Genomic DNA, 20,514 nt, shown 5'->3' on the forward strand with positions numbered 1-20,514 from the left:
ATATTTCTATGTGGCACATATTTCAAATAGAACACACAAGTCAACTCAGGTACTTGGATAAATTAAAGTTAACTCATGTGCGCTGATATATAAATGTATTTATTCATCATAAGTGCTTCTTTAACTTGGCTTTGTACTTTTTAAGTGTAGCTTTTAGTAATGTCGTCCAAAAAAAGCATCTGAGTTTTCTCATAAATATTTTATGTAGTTTATACCATCAAAAACGTGCGTTACTATTCAAAAACACATTAAAATCATTCTTTTAACTAAATCAATGCTTTTATTCAAAAAATCAGATCTTTAGTTTTGTGAACAATAATAATTTCAGTGTATTATTGAATTTAACTTATTTGTTTAAAGTTTAATAGTCTTTGTCCGAGCGGTCACGCTATAAATTAACGAAAAAAAAAAGTTTAATACCGTATGAGGCTAATAAATTTAAATATTCAATTTTATTTGTTTGACAATTAAAAAGGTTACTATACCATTCTCGCTCATGAATGTAGGAAGCATAGGGTAGTCAATTACATAGCGCAGTTAGTTTGCTGAAACGCCAAGATCAGAAAGATCAAAAGCAAAAAAGTAAGAACTTCATTAAATAATTGTGATTAATCTTTTTTCTACATTACGAAATATGTTAAGGTACTAAACAGGTTCACACATTATTATTCAGCAGCATGAATAAACTTGCAATCGACATGATACCACTCTGATAATAATTCATTTTAGAAGCAAACTGACGAAAAATATTTAAAAATAGTTAAATTCAACATTTTTTAAATTTAAATGTCGTATTATTTTAATATATCGATAAATGTTTATAAATAGGGCACTCTATAAATAGATTTAATCAACTGTTTTGAAGGTCAAAAAATCACCTACTCTAAAGATCTTTTCTTTTGTTAGATCTTCTTTAAATCAAAAGCTGACGTTTTCTGCAATGAAAAATTATCCCTGTAACCCCGAAACAAGTTTATGCAATATTTCAGTTATTTTGCTTTATTATAGTTGGTTAAATCTATATTTGTTTTCAGCCCTAAGATATTTTTTTTAATTCTTACCACACTGAATTTTTGTGTTCTGTTTTTTATTTATAACAAAAATATAAACTTCCTCCGTACTAATTCAGTTTCTATATTTAGTATACTAATCATTGATAATGATGATTTTATGATTTTGTTTGAACATCTTTGAGATATGCTATCAAATAATAAATTCTCATTTTCAAAAGTTCCTTCCTTCCCTTTAGTTCTGAACAAGTTTTCAAAGTCCAGCGTTCGCACACTCAACAACGCCCGCCCAATTAAGGACTCTTCCACCAGTATACCATAAAAATTAGTTTATTTTCCAATAAATTCACAATTCATTAGTTGGAGGATAGTTTTGTGCGATTATTGGAGGAAGTGTCTCTACAAAAGGAGTAAGAGTGTGTAAAACAAATTAGTTTAAGAAATTCAGAGTTCGCACACTCACCCACTTACCATTTTGTAAGGACTCTTACACCAGTATACCATATAAAAACCAGTTAACTTTCTAATGAATTCACAATTCATTAGAAAGGAAGTTGGAAGATAGTTTTATGCGATTACTGGTAGAAAGGTCCTTACAAAATGAGGCGTGGCTTAAGAGTATGCGAAACCTGGATTTTTGGAACTAATTTCATACTGCTTTAAAGAAGGACGGAGGGAATTCTCGGTAAGTAGATGTTGATAGATAGCGTAACACTGAAATCTCTGAAAAATATTTGAATAAAATCATTAATTTCAACAGTTAGTGCAAAAGTATTCAAATATAGCAACAAATAGGGGACAAAAATTACGTCCTAAATGTAATGACAAAGTTGAGACAAAGGTTATTGGTACTACGCATAAAAGACATAAGGTAGAGGCATTCGAAATGAATTTCATCTCCACTGAACTTGAATTCAGCATTTTGATGTAATCTAATTGCCTTTCCTGTATTATTGTACTGTTAAAAATAAAATTCAATGCTTCACCAAGAAACTTGTCAAATCTAGCTAAATTTACCGTCAGTCATCTTGTTGGTGATGAACTTCACCAGTGTAATGGTGCTTTTACAAACTGGTTATCACCAAAAGCGCCATTTCCTGGTGAAACTAATCCCCATGGATGGTCACAGTTAGATTTTGTATGATTCATCTTCGTGAAACATAGAACTTTATTTTGTCAATGAGTGTGGCACAAGGTTTTTCTTTTTCTTGTCACAAATTACCTTTCCAATTCCCGTTGCAGTTTCTCGATGCACTTTTGCTGCAGGTGGACAATGTCTTCGTTGGACAGCGAGGTGGACGAGGAATCGCTGATGTCTCCCAGCTCGATGCTTCCATTTCCCGTTTCGAAATCCACGGGGGGCACAGTGGAAGGGGGCCGAGACCCCGAATTCATAGAGTTCAAAAGGCTCTTGATGGTGTCCGCGTTGCATTCCAAAGTTTGTGCATCGCAAAAGTCCGAGGGTGGAATGGTTTGCATGTTGTCCAAAAGGAGGCTGCCGACGCTCAGCTGATGAGAAGGGCTGGCGTTCGACTGAGACAGAGAAGATGATGTTGGGGATGACTGTGTTAAAGATGGGCCGTTGTTCTGTGGTAGTTCAGAGTAGGATTTTAGCCGCTCTATGAGAAGCGGCTTCGAACCTGACACAGGAAGTTTTCTTTTCTTTAGCTCTGCTTTCAGATCGCTCACTGAAAACGAAATGAATTAATATTTTACAAAAATATGAAGAAATTACAAGTTTTTCTTTTCAAACTTGTTAAAAACGACATAAAACAAATTAAAATATCCCTTTTACGCTTTTTCTTTTTTAAATCTTTCTTTTTAAAACGAACTAATAGGTATTTGAAGAGAAATACATACTTAACTGAGATCATTGACGAAAAGTTCAAAAACAAATACATTTTTTATGAAATTATTATATTTTTTTTTTAAATTTGAATCTGGGGCAATTAAAAACACTCACACTTAAAATTTAAAAACAAAAAATTTAAAATTCATAAATTTATAGACTTTGCGATGAATGTGATGAAATACTTCCTTCAGATTCAACTCAGACATAAGGAAGAAACTCTTGCACTTTAATTTGTTGCTTATTTAACTCGTGATTCTATGTCTAAACTCTGAACAGTTGATTTTCGTATGCGTTATCAATTTTGATATTCGCTGGATTTTTATTATCATTATGTCATTTAAATACTCATCTCCCCCCTATCGCCCCTCATGGGTTTATCGCCCCTTAAAGAGCCAAATTGCCCTTTTGGGGCGATCGCCTCAGGGTGGGAATCGCTGATTTTAACCATAGAGTAGTAAAGATGGTAAACTAACTCATTTTCATAACCGCTGTAGTAGAAATGTTTTCTTACCTTTTAAGTCTTCTAGTTTTGACAGAAGTTTTTGGGGTGAAGCTGGCTGCTCGAAAAGTTGAGTCTGATTTGTTAAACTAGGTTTTTGGGTTACAGGCCCTACTTGGTCCCCATTAGTCTGCTGAAATAAAATGAGAGTATTTAGAAGATTACTTTTTTTTGGGCTTTAATAGTAGCACACATTTATTTTTAAACTGATAATTAGAAAATAGTAGAAAAATGGCTTAATGCTTCGTAGGTGTCCAGTTGTTAACGGTGCAATGCCTCCCAATTGTGATAAGTTTTTCATATCACATATTAATAATATGCTAGTATTAATATTTTTTTATCGATTCTGGCGATTTTTCATACTTTCTGCAATCGTTAAATTCTTGTTAATTTTTTTCTTGTTTTAAATTAGCATTCCTTTATGTATCAAACATGTGCAAAAACAGACAGTGTAGGAAAATTTGAAAAAAGTCTTTAATTTGAGTGAGTTAAGAGTCAATAGTTTGAGTGAATTCGAGTCGAAAAACTTCAACTTGACACTTTTTTTACAGGTACTGTAAATTTACTGAAGTTGAATGTGATCCATTTAGTATCTGAAAAAAAAAAAAAAAAAAAAAAAAAAAAAATCACGTTCATTTAAATTGCTTTTACATTTAAAGTTTTTCAACTTTTAAATGTGCAGGTATACTCGGGTTCATAACCAAAAATTATTGAATGTTAAAATATTAATTTTAAAATTGTTATACAATAGAAATGCGATACTGTAAATAAATACTAACACAATGGGTTCATGTAAGGATTCATTATTAGGCTTACACAAAATTGTCGTCATCCATACAAAAAACAAAGTATCCCGCTTTCTTTACTTGGAGAAAATTCTAGAAATTAAAACTTTAACGAATCAAGTGTAACACACGTTTTACAACAGTTTTTACGAATAATAACATTTATAAAGTTAATTATTTGGCTATGAAAATTCATTAACCTATCTCTTCTCTTTTAACTTCTTTTTGAAAACTATTTAATTCGTAAAAAAATAAGTTAATAAAAACAAAAATCCTTGAATAAAAGCTTTAACTCACCTGAGCAGTTTGTAAAACAACTTGAGGATATTTTTGCTGCCATTCCAACTGCCACTGAAGGAAGAGCTGCTGTTGTTGTAGTAACAAGTCGTAGGATGATTCTGTTAGAACTGATGATGAAGGTGCTTGGGAGGACTTTTGAGCATTTGGTGGACCCTATAGTTGAAAGAGGAAGATAATTACAAAAATATCAAAATTCATAAGTAATAGTACTTGATACTTTGCGTTTCTTTAAATATATTACACTCAAACTTGTTTTTGTGCGGATGACAGGGACCGCATAAAAAAAAAAAGTCTCACGTACAGAATAACTGAAAACCATACGATAAAATTTTGGAATTGCTTCTTTAAACGTATTCAGGACACGGCAGCTACTTTGAATCCTTACAAACGTTTTATAACCTGATTTTCAAATACAAAAGTAAATGTATTTAAAAAAATATATACGTATGTCAGTGGCGTACCTAGCACGGGTGACACCCGGGGCGGTAATTTGTTGTGTCTCCCCCTACAAACGCAAAAGAAAAAATTTCTTTTTATGCAAACATGAAAATATGACATTCATGCAACTTTCAGAAACTACATTTTTATTGTGACAATATTTTAAGTGGGCTAATGTAAAAAAAAAAGTGTAGGTCCGAAGGTATAGAACTCTCGAAATTTTCCGACTTTGTAGTCTTAAAAACTTTATACTTTATTTAGCTTCATATTTTTCAAAAACTTGCATGTTCACTTTCGGTGTCACCCCCCCCCCAGACGGGTGACACCCGTGGCGGACCCCCTCCCCCGTAGCGACGTCACTGCGTATGTTCCTATTTACAGATGCAAAATTATTCAAAACGTATAACCATTATCCTTCGTAACCTCACAAGACGCGAAATTTCTTGCGGTAAACTGCTTTTCAAAATCACTTCCGTCACTTGAAGATATTACCTCGCACTCGTTTTATGAGTAACTTTATCAATTATTTCCCAATTTGATCAAAATTTTCATTCCCCTTCTCCCCTCCCGAAAACAAGACTGTTAAAAAACAACATTTTGAGGCTATTTAGGACTTTACGAAATACTAGATTCTTGCTGTAAAACAAACTTTTAAAATTTCGGAATGAGCCAGGTCCTCCTCGACCCTTATGTATAGTATTTATATTATAGAGATATCGTTACGTTATATCCCAAATGAACAGGCCCGGATCTATACATTTTGGACCTCGTTGCAAACAAAATCTGTAGGGACCCTCCCCAGAGAGACCAGCAGTGTATATTTGCAACGTTAACAAGTCTTAGTTTTAGTTTTTTTCCCCACTTTCTTGGGCCGTTGAGCCCTTTAAGGAAGTGCCCCCCCCCCGCGCTGCGGAGTCTGGGGGTATGCAGGTCCGGGCCTTCAAATGAACGAGAGAGCTTAGTATGAAGTAAGCAACAAAGATGCTGTTCTTCGTCCATCTATTATCTGCGATATTAACGAGTACAAAAAAAGTTGTATGTTAAAACACTTTAAATACAATAAGGGGAAAGTTGAAGACTTTTCAAAATAAAGTTTTTTTCCCAACATGCCCTTACCGTACTATAATGCACAATTCCACTTACCTTATATTCATGGAATTTGATTGTCCTCGCCTTCGGCTGAGTTTTGGGCTTCGTTTTCTTTCTATTCTTACTACTGGGCGACAAATCTTTACAGTTACTGTTTTGTTGTTGTTGCTGCTGATGATGATGCTGTTGTAAGTGGACGATATAGTCAGAGGATATGTGTTCATGAGCGGACTGGGGCGACACTACGGATGGAAGGACGGACATTGGGGAAGACACAGAACTTGGCGGCGACATGGAAAACGATGTGACCGCTGAACACGGTGAACCTTGGTTTAGGTTTGGAGATGGCTCACTCGCTTCCAATGATGGCAAGCTGTAAGTTAAAAGGAAGAATACAGTAAATTCAATTCGGTTAAGGTTAGTTTTGAAAAGTTTAACCAGAGTCGAAAATTTTTTTTCTTTGATTTCATTTTTTGAACTCTTTGGGTGATTATACATTTTGCTATTACATCAGTAACCTAGTCTTTTAATTGTAACTTTCATCCTAAAATCATTTATTTTTCTAGCCAGAATTATCCTGATTAAATGATTTAATTAATCCCTCACTGAAAATTAACTTCACTGAAGGAATCTAAATTTAAAATTTTGGGAATGAGTACCTGCGTCAAATTTATCTACAGTCAGCATAAGGCATCAATTTTATCTTTCAGTCAGCTTTTTAAATGCAAATTAAAATTTCCTAATTTTGAATTCCATCTTGCAAAGACCACAAAAATAAATAAATAAAATAAATAATAAATAAATAAATACGTTAATAAATAAAATATACGAATTCTAATAAAATGAAAATTTTAGATTTAAGAATTCCCTAACGTGATTCCTCATTTCATTTACAACATTTGGTAACTATATATATATATATATATATATATATATATATATATATATATATATATATATATATATATATATATATATATATATATATATATATATATCCGGGATCAATTGGTGCGAAAAAAAGGACAGTTGCAGTTCTTGTTTTAAGTACTGCCGAGTGGTATCAGCCCGATTCTGACTTCGTAGCCCTATGTTTGCCTTATAGACCCCTCAGAAGCACATGTTAGGTTAGTACTATCGTAGTAACTAGTTCAAACTCGAAAATAGTTTTGATAATTCAGGTTTCTTATTTGACAAACATGAAATTACACTTTATACTGAAGAAAGATTTTGTTTTTGTTTAATATAGGTTTATTTATAGCCTTTTTTTTTCGTTGGATGAATTAATTGTCGAGACAAAAGATTCGTCGAGTTCTTCCTCACCTGCCTTGGGAATGTTCACTAAAGTCGTAAGGAGGCGAGGGCGAGAACGCTCCGTCGCTCCCGCTGTCCTCGTCCAGGCTAACCCGCATCAGGGGAGATGGACTGTCACAGGTATTCTTGAAGTGCAAGCCACCCTCTGCAAAAGAAAAAAAAAGTAACGCATTTTAATGGTAATGCAAACAATGGGAAAAAAAAAAAAAATCTGTGTACGACCACGGTGAGATAAGAAGGCGATGTACCGGCTAACGGGCGGAAACGGACACATCTATTAGTTTATAGCAACGGTTCCTAACATTTTTTCCTTTACGAACCCCTCCCAAAATTCGAAAGACGTTGGCGAATCTTTGTAAATTAAGTAATAAGTAACAACCAAAAAGAAGAAAAAGGAATAGAACACACAATAAAATTTGGGAGAATGTTTTTAGTAATATTGCCCAATAGATCACGAAAAGAAAAAAACACATAATTGCAAAATATTATAATAAAAAATAAAAATAAAAAAGCATAAAAGTACAAATATTTCCACAAACTAAAATAATAGCTACAAAGTGAATTCAAAACACATTCAACAAAGAACAAACCCAGTGATTATTTATTGTTGAGATTTAGTCAACTTTGAAAAAACTCTTAATGGTATAGTTGTGGAATACAGGGGCTCAAAGTCAAATTAGAAGAAGCTCACAGTCTTGGTCTATGATTATGAGTAAATCTGGTATCACCAATACGAAGACGGGCTATTACAACTTATTCTCATCTGGTGATGTTTGATGTCTTAAAACCTTTCGTCGAGGGCCGGATGGAGTAAGAAACAAATGAATAAATGATGGTAAAAAACGCTCAGCATGCATGTCGAACTTCCGCGATTACATTTTAATCTTCGCATATCCCCTTTATACCTCTCGTGAACCCCCAGGGGTTCGCGAACCACTGGTTGGGAACCGATGGTTTATAGGGATGCCTGTGTAGGCAGAGGCGGGTCACAAGCTGAGGGCTATGGGGTCATGACTCCCCCCCTCCCCAGCTAAACCGTTGACAATATTATTCATTCACCTTTGTTGGACATAATTATACTTTTATAATTGCGTACAAGATGAATGGAATTAAATAATAAAGCTTATGCCCTACTTAATGCCTTGCTCGTGGTCGATTCAGGACTTTTTACTGACACCCAAACAGCTCCTGAAATTTTTCGCACCCAAAACTTTATATTTTCTCGCATGATCTATCTCCTCTCCCTAAAATGTAAGTCTGTATCCGTTCCAGCGTGGAAATCGAATTAGATGCAGAGATAGTTGGAAATGAACGCAACAATCGGCAAAATTTTCATTTTCCTCTTCTAGATTCATCCAAATAGAATTGTCTTAATAAGACTTTTGCCAATTTTCCACGACAAACGTGGTCACACAATATGTGTTTGAATTTTTTCATAAGTGTAAGCTATTTAAATCCAAACTTTCAAAACTATTGCGCTCTTACTATTCCGTAAACAGGGGCTACTTTGACCCGAAATTTCATACTTTCTGAGAGTTTTACACTGATTTGATAATTAAACCCATAATGTGCACTGATAACCTTGTTTTTACTACTTTTCATACGTTCTGCTACCACCTTAAGCCTTTTTTAGGCAACTGTTTTAACCCTTTATATTTTTTCCCAATTTTTAAAAATTGGGTTCAAGTAGCCCCGTGCTGGGGCTTCTTGGTCCAACTCAGTAAATCCATTAGAAAGGGCTGTGAAACAGGTGGTAGTATCAAGAAGGACCAATGATTTTGGAGGAAAACTCAAAACATAGTCTGGTGAGCAAACTATTTATATAAATTAATGTAAAATCAACGTATACATAAAAACATATTTTTAGGCAAACATAATTTCTCGAATGGAAATATAATCTAACTACAGCTAAAACCAATTGAAATCTTCAAAAGTTAAACATTAGAAAGAATGAAAACTCCTCTCTTTTAGGACTTGGGTGGATTTATTTTCTTTGATATTACTTAATACCTGCTCTTCCTCGCTACTAAATACTACAGGATGCCCAGGCTTGCTTTGTGAACGATCTTTTAATTTCCTTTTCAGAATTGACATACTTAATTAAAAATGGGCTGATGCCACTCTCTAAGACATTTCTCCGGAATTAATTGTATCTGGACACAATTGTAATGTTTTCTATTAGTAATCCGCATATTTCTTACTTCAAGGGGTTTTCTTTTATTTTTGGACCCTTTTTATCCCCAGATGTGCAAGTAAAGGGGTTAAAATAGTAACTAACATCTTTATTTTGAAAGATTACAAACCTTACTTAACATAATTTAGTGATGAAATGTGGTACGGATCTGCTTGAACCCTGGTTCACATTAAATATTATAAATTTGCTCGTTACATTAAATATTATAAATTTGTGTATTATTTAACATACAAGACGCCAATATAATGTTACCATTCACATTCATTTCATTATTCGCTTTATAGAAATCAGCACATCGAAAATGAACTGTAAAAGCTTTTTTGAGATCAATTGAGCTTATACGCTATCACAGTTCTCAGTGTATAGTTGCACATACTTTTGAAACTTAACGAAAAGAAACAAAGGAACGAACAAAGGTCTGGAAAAAATAAAAAGGAAACTGAAAGATCACCTCTGACAGCTTGAGCTAGTATCTCGTCTGTATGCAAAATGTTCACTTTCACTAGTTCTAAAGGGCCAGGTCGTTGTGCTATAAGATCATTTAACCCATCAGCAAGACGAGCTCGTTTTAGCTGCCTCTGCTTATCCTGAAGACTGGCGTCAATACACGAATCTATAAAATCAAATTATAAAACCATTAGTCTGAGAAGTAAGTTTTGTTAAGTATTACTTGGCATAAGTTAGAATTCTAAACTGATTTGGTGTGATTCTTCTTGAATGCATAGATAATTTCAAAGTATATGAGGCCAGCACCAAATACGGACTTCCAGTGACTTATTAAAATGTCTTCATATCGTCGCCTCACAGCAATAGTAAGATATCTAATCCCAGAAATAAGGCTAAGATATCTTACTGTTGCTCTGAAGCTACGGTATGTATTATTGACATACCTCGAAATTAAACCAAGGATTCCAAACTTTTCCGATTGACGACACTCTTTGAAGAGTTAAAAATTTCCCACGCACCCTAGTCTATATCTATTCTATTGCTCATATTGTTACCGTGGATACTCACAACTTGTGTGCGGCACCCACTTTGGGAACAAATGTGTTAGACAATTGTGTAACTTTTCAGACGAAACTCACTTAAAAGATAGTGCAGAAATACGACAAATTTTCTGTGACGAACCCTTTTAAATGATATAAGTTTGTCATCTTCTAATTACTAACAAAACATCACAGTGGTTTTAATATAAAAACATGAGTTGAAAAGTAGTCATACCTTCTAGAATATGTTGCTGAATTAATTCCTGTCTGTCTGGCCTCTTTTGAATTTTATTCTTTAGGATATCGCCCATCTAAGGGAAAATATATACAAAACTACAATAAATATAAAATTTCACAAAATAATAAAATTATTATAAATAAATAAAAAAATGAAACGAATGGAGAAATTCGTCTACATTATATAGAGCTTAAAATTTCATACAGTTAGGTTCTCCTACCAATTAAAAAAATCTAACATGATTGTGGCACACATTTGAGGTTAAAATAGTAATTTATGTTCCGACTTCGTTAGATATCATATAAATGATTATAAAATCATAATAAGCTTCACACCGGACATTCTTTCTCTAAAGCTAATTTATGTCCCTACCCAAAAAATTTATTATCTTCCATTCGGTGAAACTGCGGCCTTTCAAGCAAATTAAAGCGACTTCTTGAGCATTTTAATATCAGATATTGTATTTAGACTGCGATTGTAATGATTAAAAAAACTGAAGTCACTTCCCCATCAAGCAATTTTATATCACATGAAGTGAATTCTGTTCTGTTAAACTGGGGCTTAATAAGCTAATTTGTATCATTTCCGAAGCAGTTAATTAATGAATAGAATGTAGAAGTTGGCTGACCAGGGTTAAACAAAATTATTTCAGTTTCCTAGCTGCTGTCCTAAAAGGAATATTTTTCTGGTAGTTTTCTTAAGCTTTAAAAAAAAATGTTTTAGCCTAAACCAGATTAGAATTAATCTATGATTTTTTTAAAAATATTTTCCTCACGAACTGAACAAAAAATTTTAAGCCAAAGAACGTGTTTTAATTTTTTTTTCTTTATTAAGCATGTGTAAGGATTAAGGTATAAGCTCTTTTATAATGTTATAAAATGTTTTAATTTGCCTTTCGTTTATTAGGAGTGATTAAAATACTAGTTTTCAAACTTTAGAATAGTGATATATGAGTAACATGCTTAGTAGACTATTACTAATTTTAAATCTCAGACGAAATGAAAAAAGAAAAAAAAAATGTTACTCAAACTTCGTGCGTTTTTTGGATCATTTACCGAGATGACGAATCAAGTGGTTCAAAATATACCATCGACTTGCGTGGCACATACGTAATTCGGCACTCATTCACTCCACGGATTCATTGAGGAGAGACAACTTGTGACGCCATCAACAATCGCGGCGAAAGGAGCGTTATTGGCCGTCATCCTAATGGACAAAATTGCACTTTTTTTCGGCAATCTTGGAAACCGACCAAGAAGTTTTTTTTTAGTGTCCTTAGGCAATCAGTGAGGGGAGTAGAAATTAGTGTCGTAATAAAGTAAGGGGGTAAAGGAAGAAACTTTTTGTAATAAATGAAGCAAGCACAAACATAAATAGTGTACTTCATAAATTGTGAAATGAATGAAAAGTAAAAACAAAATGGAATCATGTGGTAACAAATCAACACAAGAACTGTCGAGCAAAAATAACCAAAAAAAGGATAGTAAGAAATTGTATTTTTTGTTGAAGAAGCTACATGAAGATTCTGAAATTTGTTCAATGATTTCAAATACATTCACTACGGAATTCAGAAAAACATCCGTCAAAGATAACAACATACAAAGCTTTTCAATTCCGTGTACAGGCGTCCCTCGTATAACACGGTACTTGTACAACACGGTTTCGATATTACATGGTACGAAACTTGAATTTAATACTTCATGGTTTTGATATAACACGAAAGTTATGTTTAAAAAAGATGGAATTTTTCATTCTTATTTAAAAAATTCTGTTAATGTTTTATAATAACTCTAATAAGTTCTTACTCTGTTTTTATGAAACTTAGTTCCGACATAACACGGTACACATCCCTTGATTCACATCATTTCTGAGTCTCGTATAACACGGTTTCGATACAACACGATGCATATTGACATGATTTTTACTATGTACATGATTAATTAATGTAAAAAATAAATTAAAAAGTTATTTTTTAAAAAAAGTCTTGCATAAAGACGTTTTCGATACTACACGGAACGAAGTAACCGTGTTATACGAGAGACGCCTGTATATGCTAACAGCTTCCAACTGATAATTCAATATACAGGGTGTCCGAGAAGTCTTTGACACATTTCAAAAATTCGGTAAAAAAATAAATAAACGAGATAGAAAGTAAAATTAAATTACATTTATTACCTCATATAGTAAAGTCTTTTTTTTTAATGCAAAAATGGCCGCAAAATTGCAATGCAAAATTGGGTGCGGGAATTTTTAAATCGAGAATTCCCAAACAGGTGGATCGGACGAGATGGTCGCATCCAGTGGCCCTCGCTTTCTTTCTTTGGGGATTCGTCAAAGACACTGAGTATTCCACCGAAGTGCACAACATTTCAGATCTTAAACATTGCATTACAGCTACAATCTCACAAGTTACAGAATCAATGCTACAACGAACTTGGTCAGAAATTGATTATAGGATGGATCTTCTTCGTGCGACGAAAGGAGCCCACATCGAGTTGCATTGATACGTATAAAAAAACTTTACTATATGAGGTAATAAATGTAATTTAATTTTACTTTCTATCTCGTTTCTTTTTTTTAACCAAATTTTTAAAATGTGTCAAAGACTTCTCGGACACCCTGTATTTTTTTCTACACGAGTCTATTCATAATTCACAGCCGGTTTTCAAGCGTATAGTGAAAATAAGATTAGACGGGTATGCCAAAAAAGGAAGATCTGAAAGAATACAAAAACAAGTCCCAACTTCTAATTCATCAGATAAATTAATCTGGCCAAGTTAACATAGCAAATTTAAAGTAATTTAAGGATTATAATCTATGATAACGGAGTAACTGGGTAAAAGTTTGCATGCCTTGGTGTCTAATCTCGATTATTCTATCCATACTGTACAATGGGAGCAACGTTTTCCTTTGACGCGAGTCCATTTCTTGAATTTTTAAAATATTTTTTTGCGATAAAAAGTAACATTTACGGAGAAAGCTGATCTACATTTTTGCAAACCACCAAATGCTTATTTGAATTTTAAAATTATGGATTAAGTCAATTTTATCAATGAGAATTAAAAACTACTGGTTTACCACTAATCATGCGTAAATGAAAGAACACTCGTTTGACCTTTGTGAATAGAAAAAAAATTAGGTTGATTCCTATTTGAAAATGTTTTAAACAAAAATTCATAAAACGAAGTTTTTGAAAATTAATTTAAAAAAGCTGCGTATACATTGAAAAATTACTTATTTAACAATACAGCGGAAAAAAGAACAAAAGAATGACCGCATTTTAAAATTCTTTAACTTTATCCCTACTCTTACTTATATTAAAATAATTGATGCACGAAATGAAAGAAAAATATACGGAGTTTGTTTTACTTGTTAATGTTTCCGGAGGGTGACTTGTTTTTCGATAACCACATAATCTGTAATCAGATTTGTTCTACATGCTGTGTCTTATCGTGGGGTTACATCGAATATGCTGTCAACCACCGATGTTGAAAATATTACAAGAACATGAAGAACTCATTCTTGTAGAATTACATTCCAGTAACAGACGCATTTGAATTTAAATGGTTTAGCATCACAAACCATTGGCAGATAAATTATACAAAACGTGTGAAATAAACTGTCGTGGTCACTAAGTCCTCCAACTTCCTATTCCACATTCACTACCTCTGGGGGTGCTGAACCAGGAGTTGTTCGTCTTCTGGCTTGGATCAAAATTAATCTAAAAAATTTAAAGTTGATAGATTGTGCATCCATCTGTCGTATATTGATTGAACTAAATTGGACTTCCGACTTAGTGGTACTCTGTAAAACGGAAGCCGTACCTTTATGCCTTAAAACTCGTAGCATAGTCGACTCGGGCTCGGATATCCTAGTGATTTAAGCAACAACAACAACAGATAATTGGATTACATTTTAAATGTTACACGTGTGACAAAAAGGTAACTCTTGTAACTGAAAAAAAAAAAAAAAACTCACAGTATCAAACTGGCAGTTGTACGTACTCATCTATAAATTCGTCTGTTTTAATGATTTGTAATGTTTCACAAATAAGTAATTGAGTTTTTGTAGTATTTTCGGCATAGGTAGCGTATAAACCTTGTTTTTGGCTTAACCTCTCACAAATAAATCACACTGCATGCAGGATCATAGATTATATATTTCTCGGCTACGAAAAGCTAACACTGAATATTTTTAACTGAAGAAGAAAAAAACCTTAATATATTTTTATTTAATTTAGTTCATCAATTATTTCAATACGTGTAACAGATTTAAGAATATAAAATTTTATAATCCGGTAATCTTGCTGTGCTTACCCTATATTTCTAAAGAATAAAAAATTAAGAATCCAATACTTATGTAGAAAAAAACAGTTTTAAGAATATAAAATTTTATAATCCGGTAATCCTAATGTGCTTTGTATTTCTAAAGAATAAAAAATTAAGAATCAAATACTTATATAGAAAAGAACAGTTTTAAGAATATAAAATTTTATAATCCGGTAATCCTTTTGTGCTTACCCTATATTTCTAAAGAATAAAAAATTAAGAATCAAATACTTATATAAGAAAAGATTTTATCAACATTTCAACTGACTTGAAAGTCTCAAATATCTGATATAGAAGATATTTCAATTAATATTCCATTCTATCCGACCCAAGTCTTAATGTTGGAAAACTCCAACATCGGCATGATATGATGATATCAATTCGTTAACAAGCAGAGTTTCCCAAACTACTCAAAACTTTTTTCCGGATATGTTTCTTCTACCTTCGTCTGGGATTGCGCTTACCTTGATTTTTGCATAATGAACTGATTGGCGTGCCAATTGGCACCATAGCCAGTTGGCACGCCTCGGCGAGACTCAACAGACAGGGAAATGAGTTTCAATAAAGGAACAAGGTTTTTCATGTTTTTCACACAAACGGTTGATAGATGCTGCTGCTTCCCAAATTTATTTTAGGCGGAAAAAGAAGCAATTTTGAGAGAGGAAAATAAAATGAGATCTTACTTTGGCCCGCTCCAACTTTTGTCTTTGTTCATGGAATGCTGGAGGAGACTTGAGGGCTGCAAATGAACAACACTATCAGCATTGTTTTTGTTAAAAACAAAGCAAAATTGTAAAATTTGAAAAGTGGCACACGACACGTTTCAACACATGCCTTCCCGACTCGTGTGTTCGTTGAAAATTATTAAACTGCAACTTCATAAATTAAAACACGTAAAACGCAATCAAGACGGTCACAATACTTAAATTTGGGTTTTAAAATGATTTTTCCCGACATCTATGTCTAAAAAACGAATTGATTTATAGTTCAGACGGGCGAACTTTTGGATGTTGTTAACTCCGATAGTTTATCTTTGGGATAGATGTTTCAAATCCGATTTGGAAATTTTTTTTTTCTTCTGAAAAGTGTAAACTAGGCCCATCATTTCACAATATTCCGGGGGGAGGAAGGGGGGGGGCAAAGGGTTGTTCATTACATTTTGTAGGGAAAAAACAATAAAATACGTTCAAAAATGCGTTAAAGAACCTGAATTAGTTCTGGAGACCGGGTAGGCCAGAGGAATTCTGAAATTTCTGCTAATGATGTTCTGTGTTACAAAAGGTTCCAATTAGGAATGCTTTGGCACTACTCGAAATGCTTGCTCCACCCTGCATAGAAGTTCTGTTGGCAGAACTTGAAAAGGTGGCGCCGTATGCTTTTGAAGAAACGTCAGATAACAATCTACATTTACTACAACAGCTTCCAAATCATTAACTGAACACCTAGTATCAAAAGGGCAAAACACGAAGTCCTAAAACAAAAGACTTCTTGACAGAAAGCGGCACTGTAACTTTTGAGAAATTCAGAAACTTCTTTCTGTACTCCAAAATGTAACCCATTTGAGACAGTTCTGACACCGCTCTTGTAATGAATACCCTTCAACTATCTGCAAGACGTTAAACGCAAAATTAGGTTCACTTGCGATTTTGAACCAAGCCCAGATGGGAAATATTTCTTTTACACGTTAGTTGATGGTAACAGTTCAAGGCGCGACTCCGATTTGTAAAGATGGGGCTTCAAAATTCCATAAAGTATTCTGTACTGTAGATTCAGTCAAGCTCATGTCTCTTGCAGCTTTACTAGCGTTGTTGGTCTTTGTATTGATTCGGCTGTTAATACTTCCATTTCAGATTCTACGTTAAAAATGGGATCTTGTTTTATGGACGATTCTGTAGGGCAGCGCTTCTCAATGTTTTTCTGGCTCGCAGACTGGTAATAATTTGTGAAAACATTTAGCAAAGGGATAGGTTTTTATTTTTTACAAAAATAAAAATTACAGTACTTAAGTCGTAGATTGCAATATTTTTATATAAAAAATTTACTAACAATAATATCTAAGTGGTTATAAAGGTAGTTATCGTAATCATTATACAAATAAATCACTTAGAAGAAAAGTACACTAGTACACACAAACTATAAAAAATACCTTGTTTTATGGAATGCGAGACGTAAAAAATGACAAACGCAATTAATTGTTGTCAACCTTCTAAGACATAATTATGGGTTCTAGATCTTAAAATTATTGTATTTAAGTCAAAAATCTCACAAAAATGATAAAAAATCTTTTTATCGTTTTTGAATAAAATATTTTTTAACGCGGATATCAAAAAAGCTGAGAGAACTGGTCAAGTTTCTCCGGTGTCAGTCCGCTAGACAGCTGGTTGCGAAAAAGAACCTTCTGTTTGCATTGAAAATAATAAGCTGTATTATTCTAAATCAATGATTATAAGTTAGTAATCAATGCTGAACGGTTAACAAGTAACCACAAGTGGTTTCTAAGTAGAAAACTTTTAATATGAGTGTTTGAATTTCTTCAAATAGCGAGATTTTTGTTGCGTTAAATTTGGAATGTAATCAGTCTTTTAACCGTACCGTTTATTTATTTTTGCTTGTTACTACTCAAATGCATCAAATTGTTCCCAATATACTGAAATTTTTCTTCATCCCTTTAATAGCTTTCTACTGTTCCAAATTCCCAGAATTTTGGAGTGATTGGGTTGCATTTAGTTTCTTTTAGAAAAATATATGCGTACGCTTGCAATACTTTTCATATTAAGAATAATCCCAAGTCATTTAGACTTGAAATTACATTATTGGATTATGTCTCGAATTATGTCTTCATATGAACCGGAAAAAAAAAGAAGAAACCCTTACATGGGAGAATTCCTTGATCTACTAGTTGATTCAACGGGCGTCGAAGCATGAGTTTTACTTTTAGAGCTAAAAAGAAACAAAAGAGAAGATCATAAGAAAAATTGACAACAAATATATTTTTAAAAAATATTACTTCGGTAAGAAATAAGTGTTTTAACGCCCATTATTGCGAGCTCATTTATAAACCGCAGTAAAAGAGAGGATCAACACATAATAGCTGAACCGTGCTCAGCATTCGCGCCCAACAGAAGGAATACAAAAGTAATTCAAAATACTTTTCTTGCGATAAACTTTAATCCCGATTGAGATCTGAAATTGTTGTTGTTTATTCAAATCATATATTCACTTGTATATGAACACTTTGTTTGAAAGTAACTACTAGTTCCTTTCACTGTCAATTTTTTGTATTGCTACACATATGCGATCTTTCAGTTCTTGCAATGTTGTAGGCAATGGTGGTGTTTAAACACTGTCTTTGAGAAAACCTCATAAAAAAATCTCATCAGGGTTAGGTTTGGGGATCTGGCTGGCCATCGCATAAAGGGTAAATCATTATCACGTGCACGGCCAATCCAGCGTTGCGAAACGTCAATGGCACAGCGAAATGTGTGTGTGGGGGGGAGGCAACACCCAGAGGTCTTGATTTTAACATCATTGCCAATCCTAGACAGTAGTTACTACACGTTTAAGGACTGCTGTGACAAAAAAACCCCTTCCGGAAGGAATTTCTGGCTGCGCTAGTGCGGAACGTGCACGTTACTTACGTTCAAAAAAACTTGGACAGTTTATTTTTATGTATCATTTATGGTGCTAAGTGTTATAGTTTATGAAATATAAATTTTTAAGACCGGGATATTCTTTTATGGTAACCTTGTATATTGATACCGTGCACACTTCGCGGTACCCCTTGCCTCTCCCTACGGTACCCCAGGGCTTCTCGGCACCCACTTTGGGAACTCTTGATATATATATATATATATATATATATATATACACATGATGACACAATAACTTTCAAACGAAGGAGCTTACATTCTTTGTTCTTGTCAATGTTCCGATGAAGAGATTCTCCGTTTTCCTGTTTGACGGACCCTTTCGATTCAGATGATGTCAGGGGTATGCACAGGGAGTGATTTTCTGTTCCTTCATGGCCGTTGGTAGCTACATTCATATTGCAGTCCTTGAACCACTCTGGATAAATGCTGACGATGGTTTCCAATAGATCCTGGTCCAGTTGGATGTCCCAGTAACGTTGTTGCTGCTGATTATCTCCACTTGCTGAAACAGAAGAGGAAACAGTACGTGAGACAAATTGTGCAGTCCAGAATTTAAATCTTTCAAGAGATAATGCATTTATTTTGTTGAGACTTTTTTGCAATGAGGCCGACGTCGTGACTGAAGAGTCACGTCTTCGATACTGGTCGGTCAAAGATCCTAATGGCGACGCGACTACTGCAAGCTAAATTTGTCGTATACACACTGCCTTCTAGGTTCCAATTTCAAATAAATACCTTTGGGCAGATACCGACAAAAGTTTTCAAATCTTACACGCCAGGAAAAATTTTCGGACGCCAGGCAAATTATTTCTCAGTTTATACGAAAATTTTATTTAAAGTGGCTTCTGAAAGTTTCTTGATTTGAAAAAGTGAGTCGCCAATGTATTTTCAAAATTTTCTGGGATATTGTGTCAGCTTTTGCCCGGAACTCCGAGAAATAAAATAATTATATTGTCGGACTCGCAATCCAGACTATTGGATCAAAACACATCCCTATCTCAAGAGATATTGCATCTTCTGAAATGACTCGGGTCACGAGAGTGGCACAGAGGAATCCCGGACACTTCGGAATATTCGGCAATGAGCAAGGAGATATTTTGGCAAAAAAAAAAAAAAAAAAAAGCACGGATAGAACAACAGATAAACACTGACAACTCTTTTTACTCCACAAAATCTGGATAAAAAATCACTTCAGATTGAAATGGAAAACCGAATTCAGTTTCCGTCGTTCCTCCAAGAGTTGGAATGGCATTCTTACGCAAAAAAAAAATGTGGACCGACCTATCGAAAAGGCAATAGCGGAGTTCAGACTTGCAGTTGGTCACGACTGTGTGGGGAGTTTCCTACACCGTATTGGCATTTATAATAGCCCATTTTGCCAACTTTTTCAGCAAAACAAGATAATGGACAGACACCATCTCAAGAAGCGCTCGTGTCTTGATGGTGGTTTGCAAGTTGGAGTGCCAGACACTTGCTATGTATTGGAGTACCAGACACCTGCTACAGACACTTTGAAATTTTTTCTTTTTCTTTTATAATAAAATGTTTTATTCTCTTTCCAATTGAAGTTTTAAAAAAATGTTACATTTATCAGAATGAAGTCAGCAAATATATGCATTTCGATTTTCATTAATCACTTTTTATTCTCGATTTTTCTGTTGTAAAAATATTCTTCAGTGTCATGGCCTTTTTAAATAACAAAATTTGAATATCTCCCATTGGCGTCATGTTAAAAATTTAAACTGCTCAAGAAACGTCTATAAAACTGTCAAACACAGAAAAAAGTCGTTTTAAAGTTAGTCTATGTTAGATGTAGTTTTTGATGAGCGTT

The 20,514-nt window shown here is 33.9% G+C and overlaps 1 protein-coding gene across 1 annotated transcript in view; it reads right to left on the reverse strand.

The window, feature by feature from the left end:
• The window catches only part of LOC129226775 (myocardin-related transcription factor A-like), a 151,385-nt gene that overhangs the window by 79,471 nt on the left and 51,400 nt on the right, over nucleotides 1-20,514 (reverse strand). The window contains exons 2-10 of the mRNA XM_054861404.1: nucleotides 18,940-19,185; nucleotides 15,717-15,772; nucleotides 10,703-10,778; nucleotides 9,933-10,094; nucleotides 7,297-7,432; nucleotides 6,028-6,346; nucleotides 4,444-4,599; nucleotides 3,374-3,494; nucleotides 2,233-2,698 (exon numbers count right to left, since the gene is read on the reverse strand). Coding sequence (XP_054717379.1) covers nucleotides 2,233-2,698; nucleotides 3,374-3,494; nucleotides 4,444-4,599; nucleotides 6,028-6,346; nucleotides 7,297-7,432; nucleotides 9,933-10,094; nucleotides 10,703-10,778; nucleotides 15,717-15,772; nucleotides 18,940-19,185 — 1,738 coding nt within the window. The remainder of the gene's footprint in view (nucleotides 1-2,232; nucleotides 2,699-3,373; nucleotides 3,495-4,443; nucleotides 4,600-6,027; nucleotides 6,347-7,296; nucleotides 7,433-9,932; nucleotides 10,095-10,702; nucleotides 10,779-15,716; nucleotides 15,773-18,939; nucleotides 19,186-20,514) is intronic.

The sequence above is a fragment of the Uloborus diversus genome, chromosome 7 (genome assembly GCF_026930045.1).
Source record: "Uloborus diversus isolate 005 chromosome 7, Udiv.v.3.1, whole genome shotgun sequence".
Lineage (NCBI taxonomy): Eukaryota > Metazoa > Arthropoda > Arachnida > Araneae > Uloboridae > Uloborus > Uloborus diversus.